This window comes from Myodes glareolus, chromosome 9 (genome assembly GCF_982192425.1).
Source record: "Myodes glareolus chromosome 9, mMyoGla1.1, whole genome shotgun sequence".
In the NCBI taxonomy this organism is placed as follows: domain Eukaryota; kingdom Metazoa; phylum Chordata; class Mammalia; order Rodentia; family Cricetidae; genus Myodes; species Myodes glareolus.
Genome location: NC_142034.1, coordinates 97,259,527 through 97,280,866, shown reverse-complemented (window position 1 = coordinate 97,280,866; position 21,340 = coordinate 97,259,527). Strand labels below are relative to the sequence as shown.

The window sequence follows — 21,340 nt, the reverse complement described above, 5'->3', positions numbered from 1 at the left end:
GTGGCTCACAACCATCTATAATGAGACCTGGTGCCCTCTTCTGGCCTGCAGGCACACATGCAGGCAGAACACTGTGTAGATAATAAAATGAAAAGAAATAAAAATGTTTTTAAAAAGAATTAAAAAAACAACACTTTATTTTATGGTTATGAGCATTTTGCTTGTATGTCTATAGCACCATGTGCATGCCTGCTGCCCTTACAGGCCAAAAGAGAATAGCAGCTCCTCTGAAATGTGAATTACGTAGAGTTGTGAGCCACAATGTAGATGCTGGGAATCAAACCCCTCTGAATAAGTACCCGGTGCTCTTAACAACTGTGCCGTCACTTGAGCCCCAGGAATTTTTAGTTCTTTCTAGAACTGGAAGCTGATGGGACTTTTTCCCAGGGAGGTGTGGTACAAAGTCTTGTTCCTTAGTAAAGACCCATCACAGATAGTCTTCCTCTGTTTTGTTTTTATTTTTTTTTCCCAGAAATCTTTTTGGGTTTTTTTTTCTATTTTTATTTTATTTAAAAAAAAAACTTATCTTTTTTCATTTTACCTACTATTCCCAGTTCCCTCTACCTCCCCCGCACCCATCCACTCCCCAGAGAGGGCAAGGCACATTGCTTTGAGGAAGAACCAACGCCCTCCCTACTATATCTAGTCTGAGTAAGGTTATCCCTCCAAAGAGAATGGGTTCCAAAGAGCCAGCACAAGCAGCAGGGATAAATCCTGGTCCCATTGCCGTGGCCTAGCAGTCTTCCTCTGTTTTGAGGACTGGTTCCCCATAGGGAGTTAAGGATAGTCTGGGGCTCTTGTACCTTCATCCTCAAAAATCTGTTCACTTGACACATTATACCTCTTGGGCCTAAATAGTTATTAGTTGTACTCTCTCCAGCTGAGGACTGAAAAGAGGCCCCGTCAGATGGTTGAGCCGAGAGCAGCGTCCCTGAAAAAGCTGCTGATTTCATCCCCGTGGGTCATTTGAATCTCAGGTTGATGAGGTGTGAACAGTAGACCTCGCCTGCTCGCTTTCTCTGACCCCCAAGCCTTTGCCTAGAAAGAGGTCCCTCGATCTGCTTTAGGGTGAGATAGAAGCCCCTTCTGGGGGTCCAGTGCCCATGGTTCTGGGGGCGCTACACAAAGCACCTGCACTCCTGCCTATTAGGCATCACCCTGGGCCAACTTTCTAAGTGTTTTCTTTCTTCTTTCCCCTTTGCAGTGGCCTCTTTCCAGCTTGCTTTCTCCCCCATCCCCACCCCCTTTTTATTCCCCTCCTACGCCTCCCTAACACCCCACAGAGGTGGTCTGTGAGCAAGGCTGAGGTGGAGCTGCTGTGGCTGCTGGCCAAGGGGTTCCACGTTGTTGCAGAGTACAAACAGGCCTTGAGGATCTGGGCTGGAGCCCCCTGGAGGGGCTTTAGCCAGGAGATCTGGGAAGAGCGTGGGCAGCTCCGCTGGCCGCTGGGATGGTGCCTGTGTTTGGCTCTGAGGCTATATGCAATGCGGGGGCAGCACAGGCCTGGAATGCTGCCCTCCAACCGTCCCTGCCTCCCCCCAACTTCCGCCCAGGGCATCTGGCCCACACCTGGCTTCTATTAGAAAAACCGCTGCTGGCGGCCAGGGTGGTGTGAGCTGAGGGGCCAGCTCACAGAGATTCCTTCTGAAAGTTCTTTTTCTGAATTCCCCCTTCCTGTCTAACAGGAGCCAAGTGGGGGTGGGGTGGAGTATACCATCTCCTACCTGTGCTGTTCTGGGCCTCTCTTCATCTGAACCTATGGTCTTCAGAGACCATGGAGGCTGCACAGGCCTCCAAAGTTGTCCTTTCTCCACTGTCAGCTTTGGCCTCTGCCTCTAGGCACTTAATCTTGAAGGAAGCAACCCTTGGGTGGCTCCTTCTGTATTTTATACCCTTACTTTGCTTTAATTTTTTATTTCTATTTTTATTTATATAGGCTTTTTTTTTTCTTTTGAGACAGGGTTTCTTTGTGTAGCGCTGGCTGTTGTGAAACTTGCTCTATAGACCAGGCTGGCCTTAAACTCATATTTGTCTCCTGAGTGCTGGGATTAAAGGTGTGTGCCACTACCATCCAGCCTGTTTGTTTTTTGTATTTGAGACAGGGCCTCATGTAGTCTAGGCGTGTCTTGAATTTACTATATAGCTTAGGTTAGCCTTGAACTTCTGATCTTCCTACCTTAATTTTTTAATTTTTGAGATGGAGATTCTCACTGTGTTGCCCAGGCTGGTCTTATCTCAAGTGACCTCCTGTCTTACCTCCTAAGCAAGTGTCATAGGCCCAGGATCCAGCAGAGAAGTGGAGCCCCAGCCCAACCTCCCTGAGCCCCTAGACTTTCTCTGCCGTCCTTTAAGCCAGAGCCTACAGTGGGGGCAAGCAAGGCCCTGAAGCCATTATTAATCAAGGGAAGCAGCAATTCTTTTTGCATTTAAATGTATTTATTTTTGTGTGTATGCTTTGCCTGCATGTATATAAGTGGGAATGGAATTAGGGAGGGTTGTGAGAACCAAACCTGGGTCCTCTGGAAAAGTAGCCAATGCTATTCACCTCTGAGCCATCTCTTCAACTTTAAACTTTTGAGGTTTGCTGGCAGGAGAAAGTTGGAACAAGCCCCCCCCCCCCCTTTTTAAATTTTATTTTAGTTTTTTGAGACAGGATTTCTCTGTGTAACAGTCCTAGCTGTCCTGGCAAACTCACAGAGATCCGCTTGCCTTTGCCTCCTGAGCACTGGGATTAAAGGCGTGTGCCACCACTGCCCAGCTCTGACCTCTCTTTTTGGACTTTTTGACTACCTTAGCGTCATGATGGTTGGATGAGGAGGAGGATGGTGGTGGTGAAATAGCAATTCCCTATTTCAAAAAAGGAGCCTGGAGGAGGGGGAAGGGAACCATGAGCCAAGTAGGTACCTGCTGGCAGTTGCTGTAGTTGCCCAGGAGACTGCCCATCTCCTGGAGTTCCCTTTTCCCTAGAAAGGAGTTGAGAGGTCCCCCCGCCACGCTGGGAACTCCAGTGACATGCCATTGAAGAGAGATGTGACTGCCCCTCAGTTAGAATATGAAATTGCCACTGCCCCCTGGTTGTGGTTGGCTGAGGCAGCTAGACCACTGCCATTCCTGTTCTTTTCTCCAGGACAGATATGGGGAGAATTGTTAGGGGACTGAGTGGCAGAAAAGACTTCCATGAGCATCAGTATGCATGGTGACCCTACAGTGTAGGCCAGCCTTGGAAGTTTGCTGGAAACTGAGGCAGCTGGACTGGTGGTGGTCCCACTTCTGCCACCTTCCAGCTGTAAGTCACAAGACCTCCTCATGATAATGGGTCCTAGCTCACAAGGCTTAGGGATTGAAGGAGCCAACAGCTGCATTTTCGGCAATCAAGGCACACAGTTTCCTCTGTCTAGGCCCTTGATTTCTCCGTATGTGAATGGAAAGGTAGAAGATGTGGACCATGGTACAGTCTACCCCAGTCTATATCTCTGCATGGAAAGCTGCCAGTGGCAGCCACCCCAAACCTGTGGGAGGTACAGAGGTCCTAGTGGTCACTGATGACCACTAAGGGAACCAGGAAAGTTAAACACACAGGGTTGTCCCTTCAAAGGGAGGGATACATGACCTGTTTATCCGACCAGAAGTCTGGGAGCAGATGTGGTTAATAGCCTGGTGACCTTTGTGCTTTCTTTGTGACCAAGACAACATCAGATCTTCCCCCAGACCCTTATCATGAGCTTGTCGATCTGTAGAGCCCATCCTTCTGGAAGGTGTCACATGTACTTTACAGAGAGTTTTGATGTAGTCATGTCTTATACTTTATTTATTATGTATACAACAGTCCTTCCATGTATGCCTGCAGGCCAGAAGAGGGCACCAGATCTCATTACAGATGGTTGTGAGCCATCATGTGGTTGCTGGGAATTGAACTCAGGACCTCTGGAAGAGCAGCCAGTGCTCTTAGCCTTTGAGCCATCTCTCCAGCCCCATGTCTTACACTTTATTGTGCACACAGTACTGATTTCATTTTTACCAGGAAATTTTCACCAAATTGTGCTGTTCTTAAGTATGTCTAAAATAAACGATTTGGGGTCAGACTCCTAAAGTTTGAGCCAATACCAACTACTGATCACACTGAACCGAACTAGCTCCTTTGCTGGCCATGGTAGTCTCAGAGACTCCTGCACCAGATTAGCCACCTCCTTTCCCTACCTGCAGCTTCTTGGAGCATTTTACTTCCCAGTCTTCATGCAGAGTTAGCTCTGTGTAGATTCTTCCATTCTAGCTCAAATAAAAAGTTCCTTCAGTTACATTCTCTGCCCTGTTACCTTGTAAAATACACATCTGCAGCTGGATGTCATGTGCACATCTGTAAACACATAAGCCCAGCACTTGGGAGGCTGAGGCAGAAAATCAAGTGTTCAAGACTAACCTGGACTACACACATGACCCTGTCTCAGAACCCCCCCCCCCAAATAATTAAACAGCAAAACACAGACACAGTGCTGGACATTAGTAGACTTTGACACCTAGTTCTTACAATAGAAGATGTCATAGTGCTTGTCAGAGATGAAGAAACTGGGGCACAGAACTCATCCAGGGACGGGGCAGTGGAGGCAAGGGTGGCTTCTCACAAAGGCAGTCTGACTCAGGGCTTCCTCTGCTAACCTTCATTCTGCTCCTTTGAGGCACGGATAGTAACTGCAGTGACGTTCCTCCGTTCAGTCTGCTGGCCTCCTGACACACTCTTCTCTGTGTGTAAATGTCCCGTGGGCTTGGGAGTCTTATGTGCTTGGTCCTCCTGTGTCTCTAGCTCCTAGCACAGCACATTCATATTAGGAAAGAAAGAATGATTGTCTTCACGCACACTCCTGGCCTTTGAGATCCGCCCCACTGTTGCCTCCCGTGCTTGATGGACGTGAATGAGTGAGTGAGTGAGTGACATGCTGACCGGTTATGAGCCATCTAGTTTTCCGCCCGCACAGAGACACTGCACACTGGTGAACAAGAGCTCAAATGACACTGCTGACCCATAATAGTGTGTCAGAGGCGAGCCAGTGACTTGACCCTTGTGAGGACCCTGCAGCCCCTTTTACATGGAGAGAGAAGTCTGGGGCCCTAGTTCTCAGGCTCCGTCTCCGACTTCCTGTGCCACTGTGGCTGGGTGGGAAAGGAAGAGTGAGAAAAGCCCCTTGAAGGACAGGCGGAGCATTTCCAGTGGTCTCCCACACTGGGGTCAGCCTCTGCATGCTGGGGAGGGGGCCCTGGGCCAGCTTCTCCAAGCTGCTTCCCTGCCTCATTCATTCCCAAGGAGATCGTGGGAAGTTTGGAGGAGGCTGGCCACATTTGGGGTGAGCTATTTTTGGTAACAGGGTCCTTGTCTCAGGCTCCAGGGGCCAGGGTGACTGGGGGAGAGCTGTTTGCATTTCCTCTGGCCCCTGGACTCCCTCCTGCCATGGCCCAAGGGGGACAGGGCTATTCACTTCCCTGCTGTGTAAACTTTTCCCTTTCTGGGGGCCTGCAGCCTTCCTGTCTGTCAGATGCTCCAGCACCCCTGAAGGGCCACCAGGGGCACTGCTTTACCCTCTCCAGGATGTTACCCAGAGCCTGGCCACAGGCCCTCCCTCTGGCCTGCTGGCAGTGACAGGAGGCAGCAATAATCCCTCTAATCCTGTGATTTGCACGGGGCTTTTCTCAAGGCCCGGTCCTTCTGTGTGCACTCTCAGCTGATCCTCCAGGCAGCTCCAGGGGGTGGGTGGCATGGGCACCGTAAGCATTTACGACTGAGACGAGTGAGCTGTGCAGAGGGTGTGCATTCCCCAAGTCCATACCACTCTTAAATGAGGACCCTCGGCCGTCAGCTGCTCAGGGCACCCGCGGAGCTGAGAAAGTGCTGCTGCATTTGGCCTTGGCACACCAGCACTCTCAGGAGGAGGGTGATGAACTTGAGCCTGGTGGTCCCTGGGTGCCGCGATGCCTTAAGAGGTGTAGGTGGGGCCTTTAGCACCTCTCCTGTAGGCACAGGACATCTTAGTTCCTGGCCACTCAGGGGGTCCTTGTCCCCAGTAGGGGGCCCTGATGGCTCAGTGCTGTCTCTTGTTTCCCCCGCAGAGCACACAGGCCCATGAGAACAACAAAGATACCCGGCTGGCATGGACAGGCATGCAGGAGCATCTTGTGTCCACAGGATTCAACCAGGTAGTGTTTCCTCCAACATTCTGGGCACTGCCAGCCAGGAACTTGTCTAGTCCTTTAGGCTCGTGCTTCCTGAGGGTTGGGTGAGGCCATTGGGAGGTGGGTGCAGACAGCCAGTTACAGGCCTGTCCATATACGGCCTGGCTGTGCAGCTGGGTCTTGGGCCCCCAGGGAATTGAGGGCTTTAGAAAACTGGCAGATTCCATTTGCAGTAGCTAAGCTTGACCCTAGGAGCCATGGTGGCCCCACTGGGACCAGAGTCCATGGAGGGAAACGCCCCTTGTCCCTTGTCACCCAAAGGTTCTTAAAGGGGCAGAACAGGACATGAAAAGCCCAAACTCCCCCTCCCTGTCATGACTCCCTACTGCTCTGGGGCAGGGGACCATGCCAGGCTGCACCCTTACACACTGGGTTCCAGGAACAGGGAGACTCCTCTGAGCCTCTCTCCGGCTTCCCCACAGATGCGGGAAAGAGAAGTGAAGCTCTGGGACACCCGGCGCCTCAGCAACGCCTTGGCCTCCGTCACCTTGGACACCTCGCCTGGGTAGGAGCTTTAACATGCTGGGAGCTGGGAGCCAAGAGTCTAGAAGGTGTTCACACTGGCCACTGGGACAGCCCTGCAATGAGGCTGGCTGATTACTAGAGTGTGACCAGTGCTGAGCCTGGGTTGCAGCTGGGCCCAGCACTCCAGGATCCCCAGCTCTACCAGCAGGGGATGCTGAGGCTGTCTTAAATGGGCCAATGAATGAACTTGTCCTGTCCTCGTGGGGCCCTGTCAGAAAAGTAGGCCCCTGGTCATGGGGCACACTTCGCTGCCTAGGGGTTCATTCAAGTGTGTTTTTGAATTTAGGGGAGGAGCTATGACTTTGAAAATGTGTCGTTGGGGTACAGGTGACAGGAATGGGCTTGCTTTGGCTAGGGGTGTTTTTCATGGAGCTGAGGGCCCAAGGGTACTTGAGCTTGTGGTAAAGTAAACACTGAGGAGTATGAGATGATGGGGCAGATGGCTGTGTTTGAAGGTGTATAGCAGGCACAGGAGGCCTGGAGGCCTGACATATGTCCTCAGCTACCCTTAGAGTGCAAAGGATAATGGGTACTCATCCTTCCATTCCTACCTCCCAGAAGTATGTGGAAGAAAGTTTATGGATATGCCTGGTGGGATCCCTGGCCAGGCCAAGCAGCTCTTGGTCTGTAACGGCGTATAACCAGTCACTAGCAAGCTGGCTCTTTAGGTAAACAGTCTATTCAATCTGCATAGCCATCATGAATAGCTAAGGAGGCTCCAAGAGAATCAGAGACTTTGCCAGGCATGGCTGTAGGAAAGGAGGGAGGAACTTGGACCCTGCTCTGAAGCTGATTACTGACAGAAGGGCTGGTGGGGAACCCTCAGGGTAGGCTGACTGGGGAATACTGGAGACAGGAAAGGTCCCGGGTCCTTGGCTATCATCCAGCCTCTCCTTTCTAGAATATTTCAGAACTGAAGACTTTGAATCACAGCGGGGCAAGGGCTTATCAAAGGTTCAGAAACAAGAGCATCATATTAAGGGTCAGGGAATGCTGGGAAGTCGTATTCTTTAGACCGTCAGGGGATGAGGTGTGGTCAGGAAGATAGAAACTCTGCATCCCACCCTTTACTGTACTGAGATACTTTGTGTGAGACAGAGTTTCTCTATGTAGCCTTGGGTGTCCTAGAACTCTCTTTGTAGACCTGGCTGGCCTCGAATTCAGAGATCTGCCTGTCTCTGCCTCCTGAATGCTGGGGTTAAAGGCATGCACCGTCATGCTTGACTTGGCAATATCTATTTTAATAGATGAGGAAGGCAAAGCTGAGGCGTATTCAGGGTCAGGAGCTTGGTCTCAAGAAAGGTATCATCAGGGCGGCACTGCCCTGGAGGAGATGGAGGTGTTGGGCTTTGGAGCTACACAACCAGCATTTATCTTGTGTCCCCAGGCCTGGCACTGTCTTAGCATCTTATCTCCAGACTTACTCAAGCCAGATGACCTGTTCCCTGCAGGCCTCCCGCAGAGGTGCTGCAGGTGTGAAGGGCACTTGGCACCATCCGTCAGGTACTTTTCACCGAGCACTTCCAGCCAATCAGGCTCCACCCTCAGTGGTAGTGATGCTAAGTATCCCCTCCCCTGCAGGGCATCTCCTGCCCAGCATTAGGATGGCCCCTGGAAGAGTTAACCATGCCCAGACCCCATGGTGCCACTGGCCAGGGCTGACCCTGTAATTATGGCAGTTAAGAATAGCCTCGAAGGACCAACGAGGACTGGAATTTGTCAAATCACTCCCAGATGGGCCGTCAGCCCAGCATTCCTCCCATCAGTCCCCCAGCTCTGGCCTATGCCCTGGCAAGCTGACACCCTTGGCAGGGAGCTAGGGCTCTTCAGTCTCCACAAAGCTGGTGCTGTCCAGTGATGCACGCCAGTAACTAGACTGCTGGGAGAGGTGGCAGGTCCTGTGTCCTCACAGGCATGCTGGAAAGCAGACCCCCGGCCGCCCCTGCCATGACTGAAGGTGGAAAGTGCAGGGAGTGCCAGCTCTGGGCGCAGCCCTGGGGGAGGGCTGGCAGCTGACTCACTTGCCACCCTTGCTTGATCTCTCTGTTACAGAGTTTCCATCTTGGTTTAGGCAGAACAGTGTGTGCTCACAAGAGCTAGAGGGCCCCAGGGTCAGGTACATGCCCTTCCCCATCCTCCTCTCCTGGGGCCTTTGTCATGGTTCCCATCTCTGTCCTCCCCTTGTCATTTTGGAGTGTCTGTAGGGCTGCCTGCCACAGCGGAGGGCAGAATGTCACCAGTCTCCCTCAGGCCCTGCAGCGCTCAAGCTGCCACCCACTGGGCTTTCCAGTACTTCCCGCGTGCTCCTGGGTGTACTGAGAGGCTGGGTGTGAAGAAGGTACGAAGGTGTGGGGGAACGGTGACTTGTCACCTCTCTCTGCACCAGGAAGCAGGTGTTGGGATCCCACCCGTCTTGCAGCTGTGAGCTATTACTGCTGTTCCCCATGGGTGCCTCTCCTCTAAAGGAGACTGTTAGTCCTGGAATGGGAGCTTACGAAGCTCTAGGAACGGTGCTTCCGATGAGAAGACCCCACACTTCATAGCCGTCGCTAAGGATGGGATCTGGATACCTTTCCTGAGGGCCTCTTCCCCTCTCTCTAGGCCTCACCACCCCACCCTGCCATCCCTCTAGGCCAGGTTTGCTTTACAGAAAAAACATTTACTCAGCAGTTGCCCATACTTCAGCAGTGGCCACAGGCCCACAAAGGCCCCTTTGATGGGACTGGCAAGAGGGACAGGCCTCACCACGCCTGCTGTCCTAATAGAACCCAGGCCTACAGGAAATCCACCTGGGCTGCTGCCGCCACCACTGCAGCCTCAGTAGAAAGAGGCCCCACCCAGGCCCGATGCTCCCACCTACTGCCCCACATGACCCATCCACCTCCTCCTCCTGCCAGAGCCCTCAGCAGCCACTAATTGAATCCAGAGCCTCTTGTGGCTGAGACTGACTTGAAGCTGACATCAACACCCCAAACCACAGGGCCTGCTCCGCAGGCCTGGCTGGGCCTCCTCCTCCCCTCCAGGGGTGAGACTTCATACCAGGGCCATGACCCACGAAAGACAGATTGGCACTGGGGGCCTGTGAATGGCTTGCTTCTTCTTTTGCTGGGCCCTTCCATTCCCCCAGGGCCCAGCTCCTCCCTGTCCTCCGGGTAATGATGACATGTGTCCCTCAGTTTCCTGAGCTGCCCACCTCAGTCCAGGCCACAGCTGTCCTCGAATGTAGTCTTCCTAGAAAACATTCCTTCTTGGGGTTCCAGAATTGCTGGGCATATCCCCAGGGCAGGAAGGAAAGGAATACTCAGGGCCACCAAATTTTGTGCAATCTGCAAGCCAGACAGCCCTTTGGCCCTGTCCCTGCTGCTAATGCTCTGTTCTGGCTTCTCCTTTCTGTCCTTGCCTTGGTGATCCATTCCCCCCCCCCCCCAATGCCCTCCTGTACAGTGTAGGCAGCAGGAAGGAGCTGGGGCCACACATACCTGGCTAGCCCAGGATTCTGCAGTAGAGACTGGAAGCTACTTGTCCCAGGATCAACCATCATTAGGCCCTAGAATAAGGAAGCTCCAGGCTGTCTTCTCTATTGAAGGCAGGGGTAGTCTGCCCTTCACAACACCCAAGGAGGATGTGACCTCCCTTGAGTCCCTCTGTGTCCTGTGTTTGCTATGAGACCCTTCCAACCTTATACACAGGCACCTGTGGCTCCTGCTGGCAGAAGACTGGGGCTAGCTAGGGTAAGCTGCCCTACCTAGTCTGCTTCCCTGTCCCACCCAGGTGAAGGTACTTACCATGGCTCAGGGCCCATGGTTGGTGCATTCTAATGGGGGAAGCTCTCAGCAGCAGCCCTACCAAACCCATGCCCGACGTGTGGCCAGTGACCATAGGTGTCCACACAGCTCACAGCTCATGCACCCCAAGTCCAACCAGAGATAGTCGATCTGTTTTGTTTTTTATTTTTTTACAAAAGGCCTTCATATCATCAATAGTCTTACAAAAACCAAAGTCCTTGTCACTGAGTTTGAAAAACACTTTCCCAGCATAAACGGGAAATGATCTTTTATAAATACATTAAAAAAAAAAAAACAACAAAACAAAACAATAGAAGCAAATCCACTTGTGCCCAGAGCACCTTCCTTTCCAGTTTCAAGTGTTCCTGCACTTTTGGGGCCAAGGCCACAGCCATAGTGCCTTCCCCACCCACTACTTCTGGGGGCTTCCTTCACTGGTCACCAGAGTCCATGTTGGAAAGCCCAACATGCCTAGCCATGTTACCAGCACATGGCAGGACTCACACCCCAGGCTGCACACTGCAGCAGACAGCAGGCGCCTGTTTTGGACATACTGATGGCTATGACGGTTCGTCTGGGCTGTAGCAGCTCACAAATGAGATCCAGGCCAGAGAGGGTCAGGGACAGGTCCCACGTGCCGTCATGCATGTGCCCGGTGGTACATATCGAGTTCTTGCTTGTGTGGCAGCAGGGGGGGTGGTGACTTAAAAGCCTGGCTACTCTATCTGTCCTGGCTTAGATGTAGTGCTTACCGGGGAGGGCCCCCTGAAGGCTGGACCCTGGGTAGCCCATAAGGGGCACCTCACATTCAGGACCTCCTGACAGGGCCTCCCCACCTCCCTCTGTTGCCTTAGAGCTGGACTCCAAGGGAGCTTTCACCCCCTCTAGTTCCAGGGGCCCCGTCCCCGGTCCCACTTGCCCTTTGTCCTGAGCTGTAGCTGTTGCCCGCCCCCGCCGCACACAGTAGGCTGCTCCTGCAGCGGCCAGCACAGCTAGAAGGACAGCGGCCAGGGCAGGTGCGATAAGGAGGGGTAGATTGCCCTCACGGGCTTGTGTCACTGGGGCATGATTAGAGCGGACAGCCTGGGGCGTGTTGGCCTCCCCACAGGCCTCCTCACCTTCAGGTATCCGCCCAGCTCCCAAGGGTGTGACACAGATAGAATAGGTGGCATTGGGCCGCAGCTGGGTGACTGTGTATTCTGCAAGTGAAGCAGGCAGCCGTAAGGTCACCAGCCGCTTGTCAGGGCCAGACAAGTTACGGTAGGTGAGGCGGAGGCTCCGGAGCTGTACAGTGTTGCCCTGCAAGTAGCGCTGCAGCCCCACGCGCAGAGAGGTGGGGCTCACTGGCTCAATGTTGAGGGGCAGAGGCCGAGGGGGCCTTGGAGTGTCTGGTATGGAGCTAGGCTTCATCCCTTGCCCCACTGGACTCTCACAGTACAGACCAATGAAGCCCTCGGGGCACAGGCACTCCCGGTGATGTTTTGCCCCTACACGGCAGGTACCACCATTCAGGCAGGTGGATGCTGGGCAGTCCTGGGGCTGAGAAGCAGACCTCATGGTTGGTGGGGCAGTGGATGGTGAGGTGGACGCCTGGGTAGTTGGTTCTGTGGTGCTGGGCCGTGTGGGAGCTCGGCTAGAAGGTGAAGGCTCGGGCTCCCTGATAGTAGGCCTCATGGTAGGTATGGTGGCTGTGGTAGTGGTGACTGGGCAGCCAAAATCTGCATAGTCCAGATCCAGGAGCAGCCGGCCAGCGTTCTTGGGTGGGAAGTGACAGCGTGTCTCTTCAGGGCTGGCCAGCACAACATGGCTCTCACGCACCCAAGGCCCAAACCAGCTCAAGGGACATAAGCAGTTGAAGGGGTTTCGGGCAGCTGCTAAGAGGCGCAGGCGGGGAAAAAGATTCGAGAGGTCACTGGGCAGGGCCTGCAGGCTCAGGTTGCTCACATCCAGTTCCTGCAGGGCAGTCAGGCCAGCCAGGTCCTCAGGCCGGACATGGGCAATGCGGGTGTTACCAGCTAGCCGAAGGCGTGTCAGGCCACGCAGGCCTTGGATCACAGATGGCATGTGCTCCAACTGGTTGTCAGAAATATCCAGGTCATGGAGGTTGCGCAGACGGCCAAAAAGCCCCTCATCCAGCTGCCGCAGCCCTAGGCCAGCCAGCCTCAGTGCCTCCACATTGGCAGTATCCAGTGTTCCGGATTCCAGGGCCGGGATATTGTTGTAGCTGAGGTCAAGCAGCAGTAGGCGGGGCAAGTGCAATGGGGGCAGCACCCGAAGCTCATTGTCCTGCAACTTGAGCTCCAGGAGGTGGTCAAGCGCATCAAAGGCTCCAGGCTGGATGTGGCGAATGCGGTTCTTGCCCAGGTAGAGGCGCTCGAGGCGTCGCAGGCCCCGGAAGGTCTCATTGGAGATCTCATGCAGTTTGTTGGCGGTTAGGTCCAGGTTACTGAGGTTAACCAGGGGCCGAAAGATGCCACCCGGCAGGCTCGTGATCTGGTTCTGTGACAAGTCCAGGAGCTGCAAGCCAGGGAGGCCAGCGAAACTGCCCACATCAAGTGTGGTGATGCCGTTCTCGAAGATGTACAGGCCCACTGTGTCAGGTGGCACGTCTCGGGGCACTGTGGTTCCCTGGCGGGCAGTACAGAACACTGTCTGTGGCTGGTTGCACTGACAGCCTGATGGGCAGCCCTGTACTCCAGACTCCAGGAGCAGCAGGAACAGCAGCAGGAGAGGTGGCAGGCAGCTCCTGGAGCACATCTTCTGTTCCTAGGAGCAGAGAGTCTATGAGTCATCATAGAGGCCAGAGGGGAACTCACCGCTCCCCACCCTCAAATGCAGCAGAGCCCAGAACTTGTGAGTCAGGTCCCTAGTGCCCCTGACCGGTTCCTGGCTCATCTCTGGCATCCTTCTCTCAGTGATCATATCATTATGGTGTTGGTTGTCATGAATGGGCATCCATGTAGAGGCCAGCTGGGCTAGTGCAGGGACCAACAGCTACTAACAACACAGCTTTCCCTTCCTGAACCCAGGCCTTTTTGCCCCAGCTGAGACCAGTCCCCTCTAGCTGGCTGCTTGGTCAGGGAAGGAGGAGAACTGTGGATCCTGAAGCCCCTCCCTGTAGATCTGGAGAGACAGGATGGCAGTCGGCCCGGGCCCGGGCGCGTAAGCAGAGAAGCTGACTGTTGGGGCCGCTGGCCCCTGCAAAACACTCTTGCGTCCCTCCCTTCTCAGAGTGAGGAAAGACCGCAGCAGGAAAACTTCACATGGAAACTATGGGATCCGTGTTTTTCCACTTGTGTTCTCGGACCTGCCCAGGATGGGGGCTGTGGGCCGCCAGGATGTGGCCAGGATGAGGTTCCTAGCAGAGGGTAGAGGCTGACTGGCAGCCCTTGCTTGGCAAGTGTCCTCGTCTCGGGGAGAGGGTGGCTAAATGAATTGGTTTGTTTGTCAGTTTATCAAAGCATGAACTGGAGATGAGGAACCCCATGATTCAGGTGAGGGACAGTGCCAGGCTAGACAAGTACATCACGTTAACTCCACAGATAGTTCTTGGGGGTTCTGCTCTGGGCTAGATTCCTAGAATGAAGGACAGCACTGTCCCCCAGAAGTGACAGAGCCCCAACCTTCCCACGTGCCGGTACTTGCTCAGCACACTGCTGCCTCAGCTCCCTAGTGGCCAGTTTAGATGGGAGCTTCTGTCCCTGCAGAGTCACACAGGGAAGGGACTTTTGGAGGCACCACTGAGTCTGAGCTGGAGCCCAGGGCTTGCGTAGTGCCAGTATGACAGGGTCTGCCCCGGGACAGGCCCATTCCCTCCAGAGCCACATATGTCTTAGCATGCCATCAGAGGTGGGACTCTCATCTTGTCCTGGGGTGAAAGGTCAGCAGCTTGTTCATCTCACTCAGGCTCCTAGGAGGCAGTCCTTACCCTGGGTGCCCCAGAGGCCTGAACCTTGCATGGGATACCAGGTTGCCCCCAGGTGGGCAGTCCTTCTTAATGGCTGACAATTCCCTCCCATCCCAGGCACCTGCTGCTCACACAAGGGCCTTTTGTGCTAGAGCTGGAGCTTCCCTTCCCCCACATGTGGCCACAGCAGGTAACAAGACCCTCACCCAGCCTGCCTTTACCAGTCCCCCACCTGTAGGCTCCCTTTTCCCAAAGCACAAGGGCTCCTGGTACATGAAAGGGAAGAAGACAGACTTACCTAGGGCAGGTAAATTAGATGCCTGGAGCCTTATGCCAGCTCTAAGTGAAAGGAAAGGCCTTGTTGCCCAGGTTAAGCCCACAGGCCCACCTTCAGTGCTGCAAGCATTTAGGTAGGTGCTCATACTGAGAGTCAACTGAAACAAGTGCCAGAACCTTGAGGACCCGATCCTACCAGCACCATAGGGCTGTGCACTTAGTGACCTCAAACGCTGTTAGCTGCACCCCTAACTTCCTTACCCCATAGGACCTGTTCCACCCTCCGTGACTCGGAAACTTGGGGGATGGCTGATTTGGCCTGGTTTCCAGATAGGAACTTCAAATGACCTCGTCCACATCTTGCATCCATGTAGGGTACGTCAGGCCTTCCTCTCAATCACTCTTCTCAGTGGGGCCAGGCCAGGGTCAGGCAGGGGGAGACCCTGCACGTGGCTAGCATGGCCACTCTGCTGAGTCGTCTCCCCACGGGTCTTGTTTAAGGCTATGTTAAGAACTCATCCACACAGGCGGTCCTATGTTCAGTTGTCCAAGCTGTGAAGCCTCAATTGGCAGCAGCCTACTTCACACCTCACCCTGTATATCCTTGCTGTGAGGCGGGGGTGGGCGGGGACACGGACTCCTTACTCTGCACTAGCAGCAGTTAAAGGGAAAGGGGTGAAGGATATGCACGTGTGTCTGATGACAGGATGGCCGCTGGGCTGGCAGCTTGTAAACTGTGGAATGTCCATACAGGCTGGCAAGAGAGGACACTGAGTTAAATCAGGAGGGACCAGGGTCCTGGGCCAAGAACCATACAGGTCATAGCTAATCCAATCCCCATTCCTCTAAGAATCATGTTAAGTTTCTTTACTTGACTCCCAGCTTCACCCCTCCCAGCAAGGGGAGACTGAGGCAAAAGATGGTGCTACAGCTGTGGAAAATTCCAGCTTGCAAGCTACAGTCTGCAAGCTGGGGAGCTCTGTCATGGCTCTGAGAAGAGCGTGAGCAGTCCTTGAAGGGAATCCGGACAGGGCAGAAGCTGACTAGGGTGGGAAAAGGGTGAAACCGTTTAGAGCAGCAGGAGACAGACTTGGCCTCAGGCCCGAGTTCTGCTGAAAAGATTCCTGAGTCCTTTGTGATTTATTTATTTTTTGTTTGTTTGTTAGTTGGTTGGTTTTTCAAGGCAGGGTCTTACTGTGTAGCTCTGGCTGTCCTGGAACTCACTATGTAGACCAGGCTGGCCTCAAACTCTCAGACATCCTCCTGCCTCCACCTCCCAGGTATTAGGAGTAAAGGTGAGCACCACTACAACCAGCTGAGTCCCTTGACTGAGTTCCACCTTTCACCTACAGGGCTGTTAAGGGCGGCCCTATGGACTTCCTTTTTTTGATGCTGATTTTATTTTTATTTATTTTGGCTTTTGAGACAGGATTTCTTTGTGTAACAGAACTGGTTATCCTGGAACTCTTGTTGTAGACCAGGCTGGCCTTGAACTCAGAGATCCTCAGGCTGCCTGACTCTTGATTTTAAACAGGAAGTGCTTTCTTTTTTGTGTGTATAAGGTTTTGTCTGCATGTATGTATGTGCAGTGCCTGTGGAGGCAAGAAACGGCTGTTGGATCCCTTGGAACTGGAGTTACAAGTAGTTGTGAGTCACCTGATGGGTACTGGGAATCAAATCCGGGCCCTCCGGAAGAGTGTCTGTCCAGCCTCAAACAGGGAGTTTTTTTTAATAAGTTCTGAAGACATTAGCTTGTCTGGGCCTGGGTCCTAGTGCCTGGCGTATGTACGTGTTGGGTGGGTGGCTTCACTGGAGTGGCTATTGCCCCGTGCTTTCAGCATCACGGTAGCTCTGACAGCCTTTGCTTGGTATCTCATCCTTGTGGGGCTAAAAGTTGTGGGGAGAATTTTAGAGTAGTCCTGGGCTTTAGGGTCAGAAGGGTCAGACCTCCTGGATTCCTCACCTACACTGGCCTGACTCTACCACAGCCTGGTGGACAGAGGCAAGAAGGCTCTCCACCTTAGCATCCATTGGAGCTGGTCACATACCTCCTTCCCAAAGCACTTGCATATGGTCAGTAAACATTAACCACCAAGGGTGGCTACCTATAAGCCAGGAGTCCTGGCTTCCTCATTAGCAAGACCCTCTGTACCACCTGCATGCTAGCTAGAGACCCCCTGGGCCCAGGTTAAGGCCTCTTGACCAGGCATCCCTCTACTCTCAATGGGAAAGTGAGGGTGGGGTCCTTAGTTCTATAAAGGAATTTAGGGGTAAGCTGTCCTTTGGTCTAACTTTCTGAAGCACATGACCTCCAGGAGGGGTTCTGTGAGTTAGGACAACTAAGGGCATTGGTCATCTAACTCTCGAGGGCCCAGAATGCCCTCCACGCCCAAGTGTGTGACACATTGTGGGCACCCACCCATACACATGCCTGAGGTTAGGCAGGGACAGGAGAGTGGGTGGGGCAGAACCCAGGCATTTGGTGAGCACATCAGCCCTGGAGCTGGTGCATCTCCCTTATGCTAAGACAGGCCGTGTGCCCAGCAGGGTGGAGAGGACAATTCAGACAGAGCCCACCCCTCCTTGCACACGGGTAGACTCTGCAAATCTGACTCTCAGCTCTGGGCTCCCAGCCTCTGCCTCCTGGTGCTGGCCTGAATGGGCTCTACTCTGCTCGCCAGGCCTGGCAGCAACCCAGCCCCAGGAGGCTGCCAATACCCCCCAGCCCCCTCCCGCAGGCGGGACTGTGCCGGCGGCCAGAATGGCTGGCTCCAGTTTCGCTGACGTGTCCGAAGCAGTTCTGGGCCCTGGTTTGGTCCATCCCATCTCCCCTTCTCTAGAACACAGCAGTCCTGGCCCAACAGAGAAGATGGGCTGAGGGTCTCTATTATAATTTCTCACACAGAAAGTGGGGGAGGAGGCTTAGCCCAGGCTTGTGATTATTAATCAGGGGATCCCAAGCCAGTACTGTTCACTCCGCTTTGTGACCTCCCCGACTCCCTGCCTTCTGTGGCTCCCATCTTTGCCCTAACTCAAAGGACTTTTGCATTCCAGCTACAGGTTAGGATTACCTAGGAAGTTCCCTTAACGCCTTGATTCCTTGGGCCCTGTTCATCTTTTAAAACAAGTCAGTAAAATAAGCAGCTCTGCTGTGAGGAAAGCCCTCTGGTGTCTCTTCTGCCCGGAAAAGACAGATGAACTGCAGAAAGGAGGTGAGGACATCAGGTTAGCTGCTGTGTCTGTCCAGGAAAGGATTCTGGGCCTTGGAATAGGTGTGGCCAGGGTGGCTTGTCCCTCTCCAGGTGGGTGTCTTAAGTGGCCCTGCGGGTGACCTGGCTGCTGCCAGACCTGTCAGCCAGAGCAGATAAGTCAGTGACTAAGATGAGTCTCTGGCTCAGGCGAACCCTTGGGGTGACAGGTTGAGCCGTCTTAGGAGAGGTGCCACTTGCAGGGCAGGAACACCTGTGGCCCCAGGAGCTATGTGGTGGCTGTGGCCCAAGTAGAAGTGGGCCAGTAGAATGCCACTGTCAGCACGCGGCAGGTGTGATGCCACTGGGGCTCAGCCTCCTACTGCCCTGTCCCTGCCCAGGGCTTGGCACCCACTGAATAAACTTTAACCCTGCAATTAACCCTGAATCTTCCAAAACACCTTAGTCACTGCAAGCTTCCTGGGCACGGGAGTCTCAGGAAGACAGGAAGAGAATGGTCTCAGAAGGGGCCTTAGCCTACTCAAATTCACCATGCCACTGTCCTAAAAGTCACTCAGCAATCTTAGATGAACCCTCAGCCATTGTATGACACAAGAGGCCCCTTCTGGGGTCTATGAACTGGTCACTGAACCACAGTTCTACCCCCACAGTTGTCATTATTGACCAGTGGTTGAGGCTGAGTGCCAACAAGGTTCCCAACCTTCCCCAGCTCCCTCAGAACAAGCCAGCTCCCTCCTTAATGAAATCTCTCAGGCAGCCTCCAGGAATGCCAGAGCCTTATTGCATTCCCCAGGAGTTGGCGTGTGTGGGGGGTGGGGGGGAGACTGTCCCCAACCTTGAAGAAGAACTGGCCTCTTGCCTTCCCCATCCCCACAAGCCGAGGTGGCCTGAAGACTTCTCACACCCAGGGAGACTGGAATGAGGAAAAGCGGGGGAGGCCTGTGGCCTGGACAGCAGGCTGAGGGGTTGGGGAAAGCACATCGCTCACACACACACACATGCACACACGCACGCGCGCACACACCCGGCTGACTTTGGAATGTGGAAACTGATAAAGGAAGGAGGTCCAGTCCTCCCCAGCAAACGCAAAACACCAAAGCACCCCTCCAGGCCCTGCTGCGGGTCACGTGCACAGACACACACCCTCTAGCCACACTCCTCTGGGCCTGTGTGCGTGTGTGTACACACACGCACCTCTCCCTCCTTTCCCAAGAACACACAAATTCCACAGCAGTGAGGGGAGCCGGTTTTCTTGGCAACACAAGGGCCCTGGGCTCCACAGCTCTGGGAGGGGCTCCGAGGGTGGCTGAAGAGAGCTCTGGGAGGGATGGCTGATTCCCTTCACCTAAGATTAGGACCTGTCACCGGTCAAGAACGGCTTTAGGCACATACCGAAGAGAACTGTCTGCCTGGGGTGGTGAGGGGAGGACTGCTTTCTGTTGCTAACTGGAGCCCCACTTTCCTGTTCTTAGAAGTTATGCAGCACCACGAGGGTTCACTCACAAACCCTGGCTCTTGTCTAGGACTGACCCCAACTAACCCAGGGCTGGGGATATCTGGAATGGAAGTGAGAACCGAGGGCTTTCTGCCTGGCTGTCTCTTGGTCCCAGGGTTATCTGCCAGATATCTGCATGGGTCTTGGCAGTGTCTGGGGGCTCCTGTGCTCACCTCTTCCACCACTTCTAGAGGGTGGCATCCAAACCCCTGGGATTCCAGCCCTCCACCCCATACCCTCTGACTCTCTACACACAGATCTCAGGTGGCAACTGTCTGGTGTGCAGCTCCAAAGTTTGGGGGCGGGGTAGGGACATGCCCTGCTTGCCCCCTTCCCCGGGCTGGCACTGGCACGTGTGCTCCTGGGTTCTTTCCTCTCGGGATGGGAGATGCTAGATAATGGTCTGGAGGGAATCCAGCTGGGCTGCTCATTACCAGAGCCCTCTTCCTGCCTCTGACACTCTGTTTACAGAAGTTCCTCAGGGGCTGACTCCCCTGGGAGAGGACAGTAAACTCTAGAGACTGCCCTCCCATCCCCCACCTGCCTGCCCCAGCTCTATGGGGCTGTGCTAACAGCTGGGTCCATACTGGCCTTCATTGCCCATACCAATGGAGCCCCTCACAAAACTCCAGCCCACCCACATCTTTGCTTTCCCAGCACCCAAAATCTAGCCTAGGGGGAAGGGACCTTTTACATTTTAGCCTGTCCTCTTCCCTGAGGGCTCTTGGCTCAGACAGGGAAGAAGGCTGTCTTGGTGTCTCTTCTGTCTCTTCCTCTCACCTACCATTAATGCATAAAGCAAGGGGGCTCCTGGACCCTTAGGTTTCTTCTACCCTGCAGACTCCGCTCCTGAGAGCCAATGGGTGAAAGCAGCCAGCAACCATGGTGTGGTAATCGTTAACTAATGGGGGTGAAGTAGTGTGGTTGGCACCAATCAGCTGGCCTGCCTGACCACAGGGAACCTTCTGGCCCCAGAGCTGCGACCCAGGGACACAAAGGACTAGACTGGCTATAGGCCATTGGGTTTGCAGCCCAAGCAAAGCCATTCACTGGGAGAGATGAGATGCTGATACTGGGGCACTAAAGGTTCTGGTCAAAGTCTATCCCTCACCTGGGGGCACAGCTATCCAGTCTCCCCACCCCCATTCCTCTCCAGGGCTGCCTGAATATTTGTGGGCCCCAGTCCTGCCATGTGTGACAAGGCCCAGTGGACCCCAGGCGACCAATCTGCACAGGGGCACCAGTCTGTCTGACCCCATGAGGGAAAAGTAACCAGACTACGGCTGGGCCATCCCCTAAAGGAGGTTTGATTCATAAAACTGGTCACGCCAGAGGGCCCAGCCGTGGGAGGAGGAAGCAAGGGAGGGGGGTGTTTATTTTGTCTACTCAGAGCCTCACGGGTAGGTGACTCCCGAGGGTCAGGGGAGGCCCCAGGCCCACTCAGGGAACGGGAGACAAGTGGACGTGCCTGCCCAGGTAATCGCCGAGGCCAGAGGAAGCCCCTCACTCCCTCAGTCGCAGTTCCACAGGAGAATGTGTGTGCTAGTGTGCAGGGCGAGTGTGATCAGCCCTGCCTGGCGCCCCCGCCCTTGTCCCTAGACACTCACCGGGAGGCGGCGGCCGAGGGAGCCGGGCGGTGCGACCCACCGCCTGAGTGGGGCCTCAGTCCTTCGCCTCCGGCCGGTCCCGAAAGGTCCGGGGTCCCGGGGTCCGGAGGCTGCGGCGTCCGCGTCTCCCAGCCCCGGGATCCGGCTCCGACTCCGAAGTTGGCTCGTAGGAGGCTGGTCTCTCCCTAAGATGTGGGGGGTGGGACCATCTCTACTGAAGGCGGGGCTCCTCCCCATTGGCCAAGGCGGGGTTTGGCCGAACCTGCACACACCCCTCCGCTGAGCGGGTCGTTGCACGGAGCAGGCCTATTCTGTAC

The 21,340-nt window shown here is 54.3% G+C and overlaps 2 protein-coding genes across 3 annotated transcripts in view; one reads left to right on the top strand and one right to left on the bottom strand.

Annotated features, from left to right (window-relative positions):
• Nucleotides 1-21,340, top strand: part of Coro7 (coronin 7) — a 53,002-nt gene that overhangs the window by 18,621 nt on the left and 13,041 nt on the right. For both annotated transcript variants that reach the window (XM_085694643.2, XM_085694644.2), the window contains exons 8-9: nucleotides 6,097-6,183; nucleotides 6,642-6,724. In XM_085694643.2, the coding sequence (XP_085550769.2) occupies nucleotides 6,097-6,183; nucleotides 6,642-6,724 (170 nt within the window). The remainder of the gene's footprint in view (nucleotides 1-6,096; nucleotides 6,184-6,641; nucleotides 6,725-21,340) is intronic.
• Nucleotides 10,674-21,187, bottom strand: Vasn (vasorin). Its single transcript, XM_048433076.3, has 2 exons — nucleotides 21,024-21,187; nucleotides 10,674-13,295 (listed from the first exon to the last, which is right to left on the bottom strand). Exon 2 carries the CDS (start codon nucleotides 13,284-13,286, stop codon nucleotides 11,265-11,267), a length of 2,022 nt encoding a protein of 673 aa, XP_048289033.2. The 5' UTR covers nucleotides 13,287-13,295; nucleotides 21,024-21,187; the 3' UTR covers nucleotides 10,674-11,264.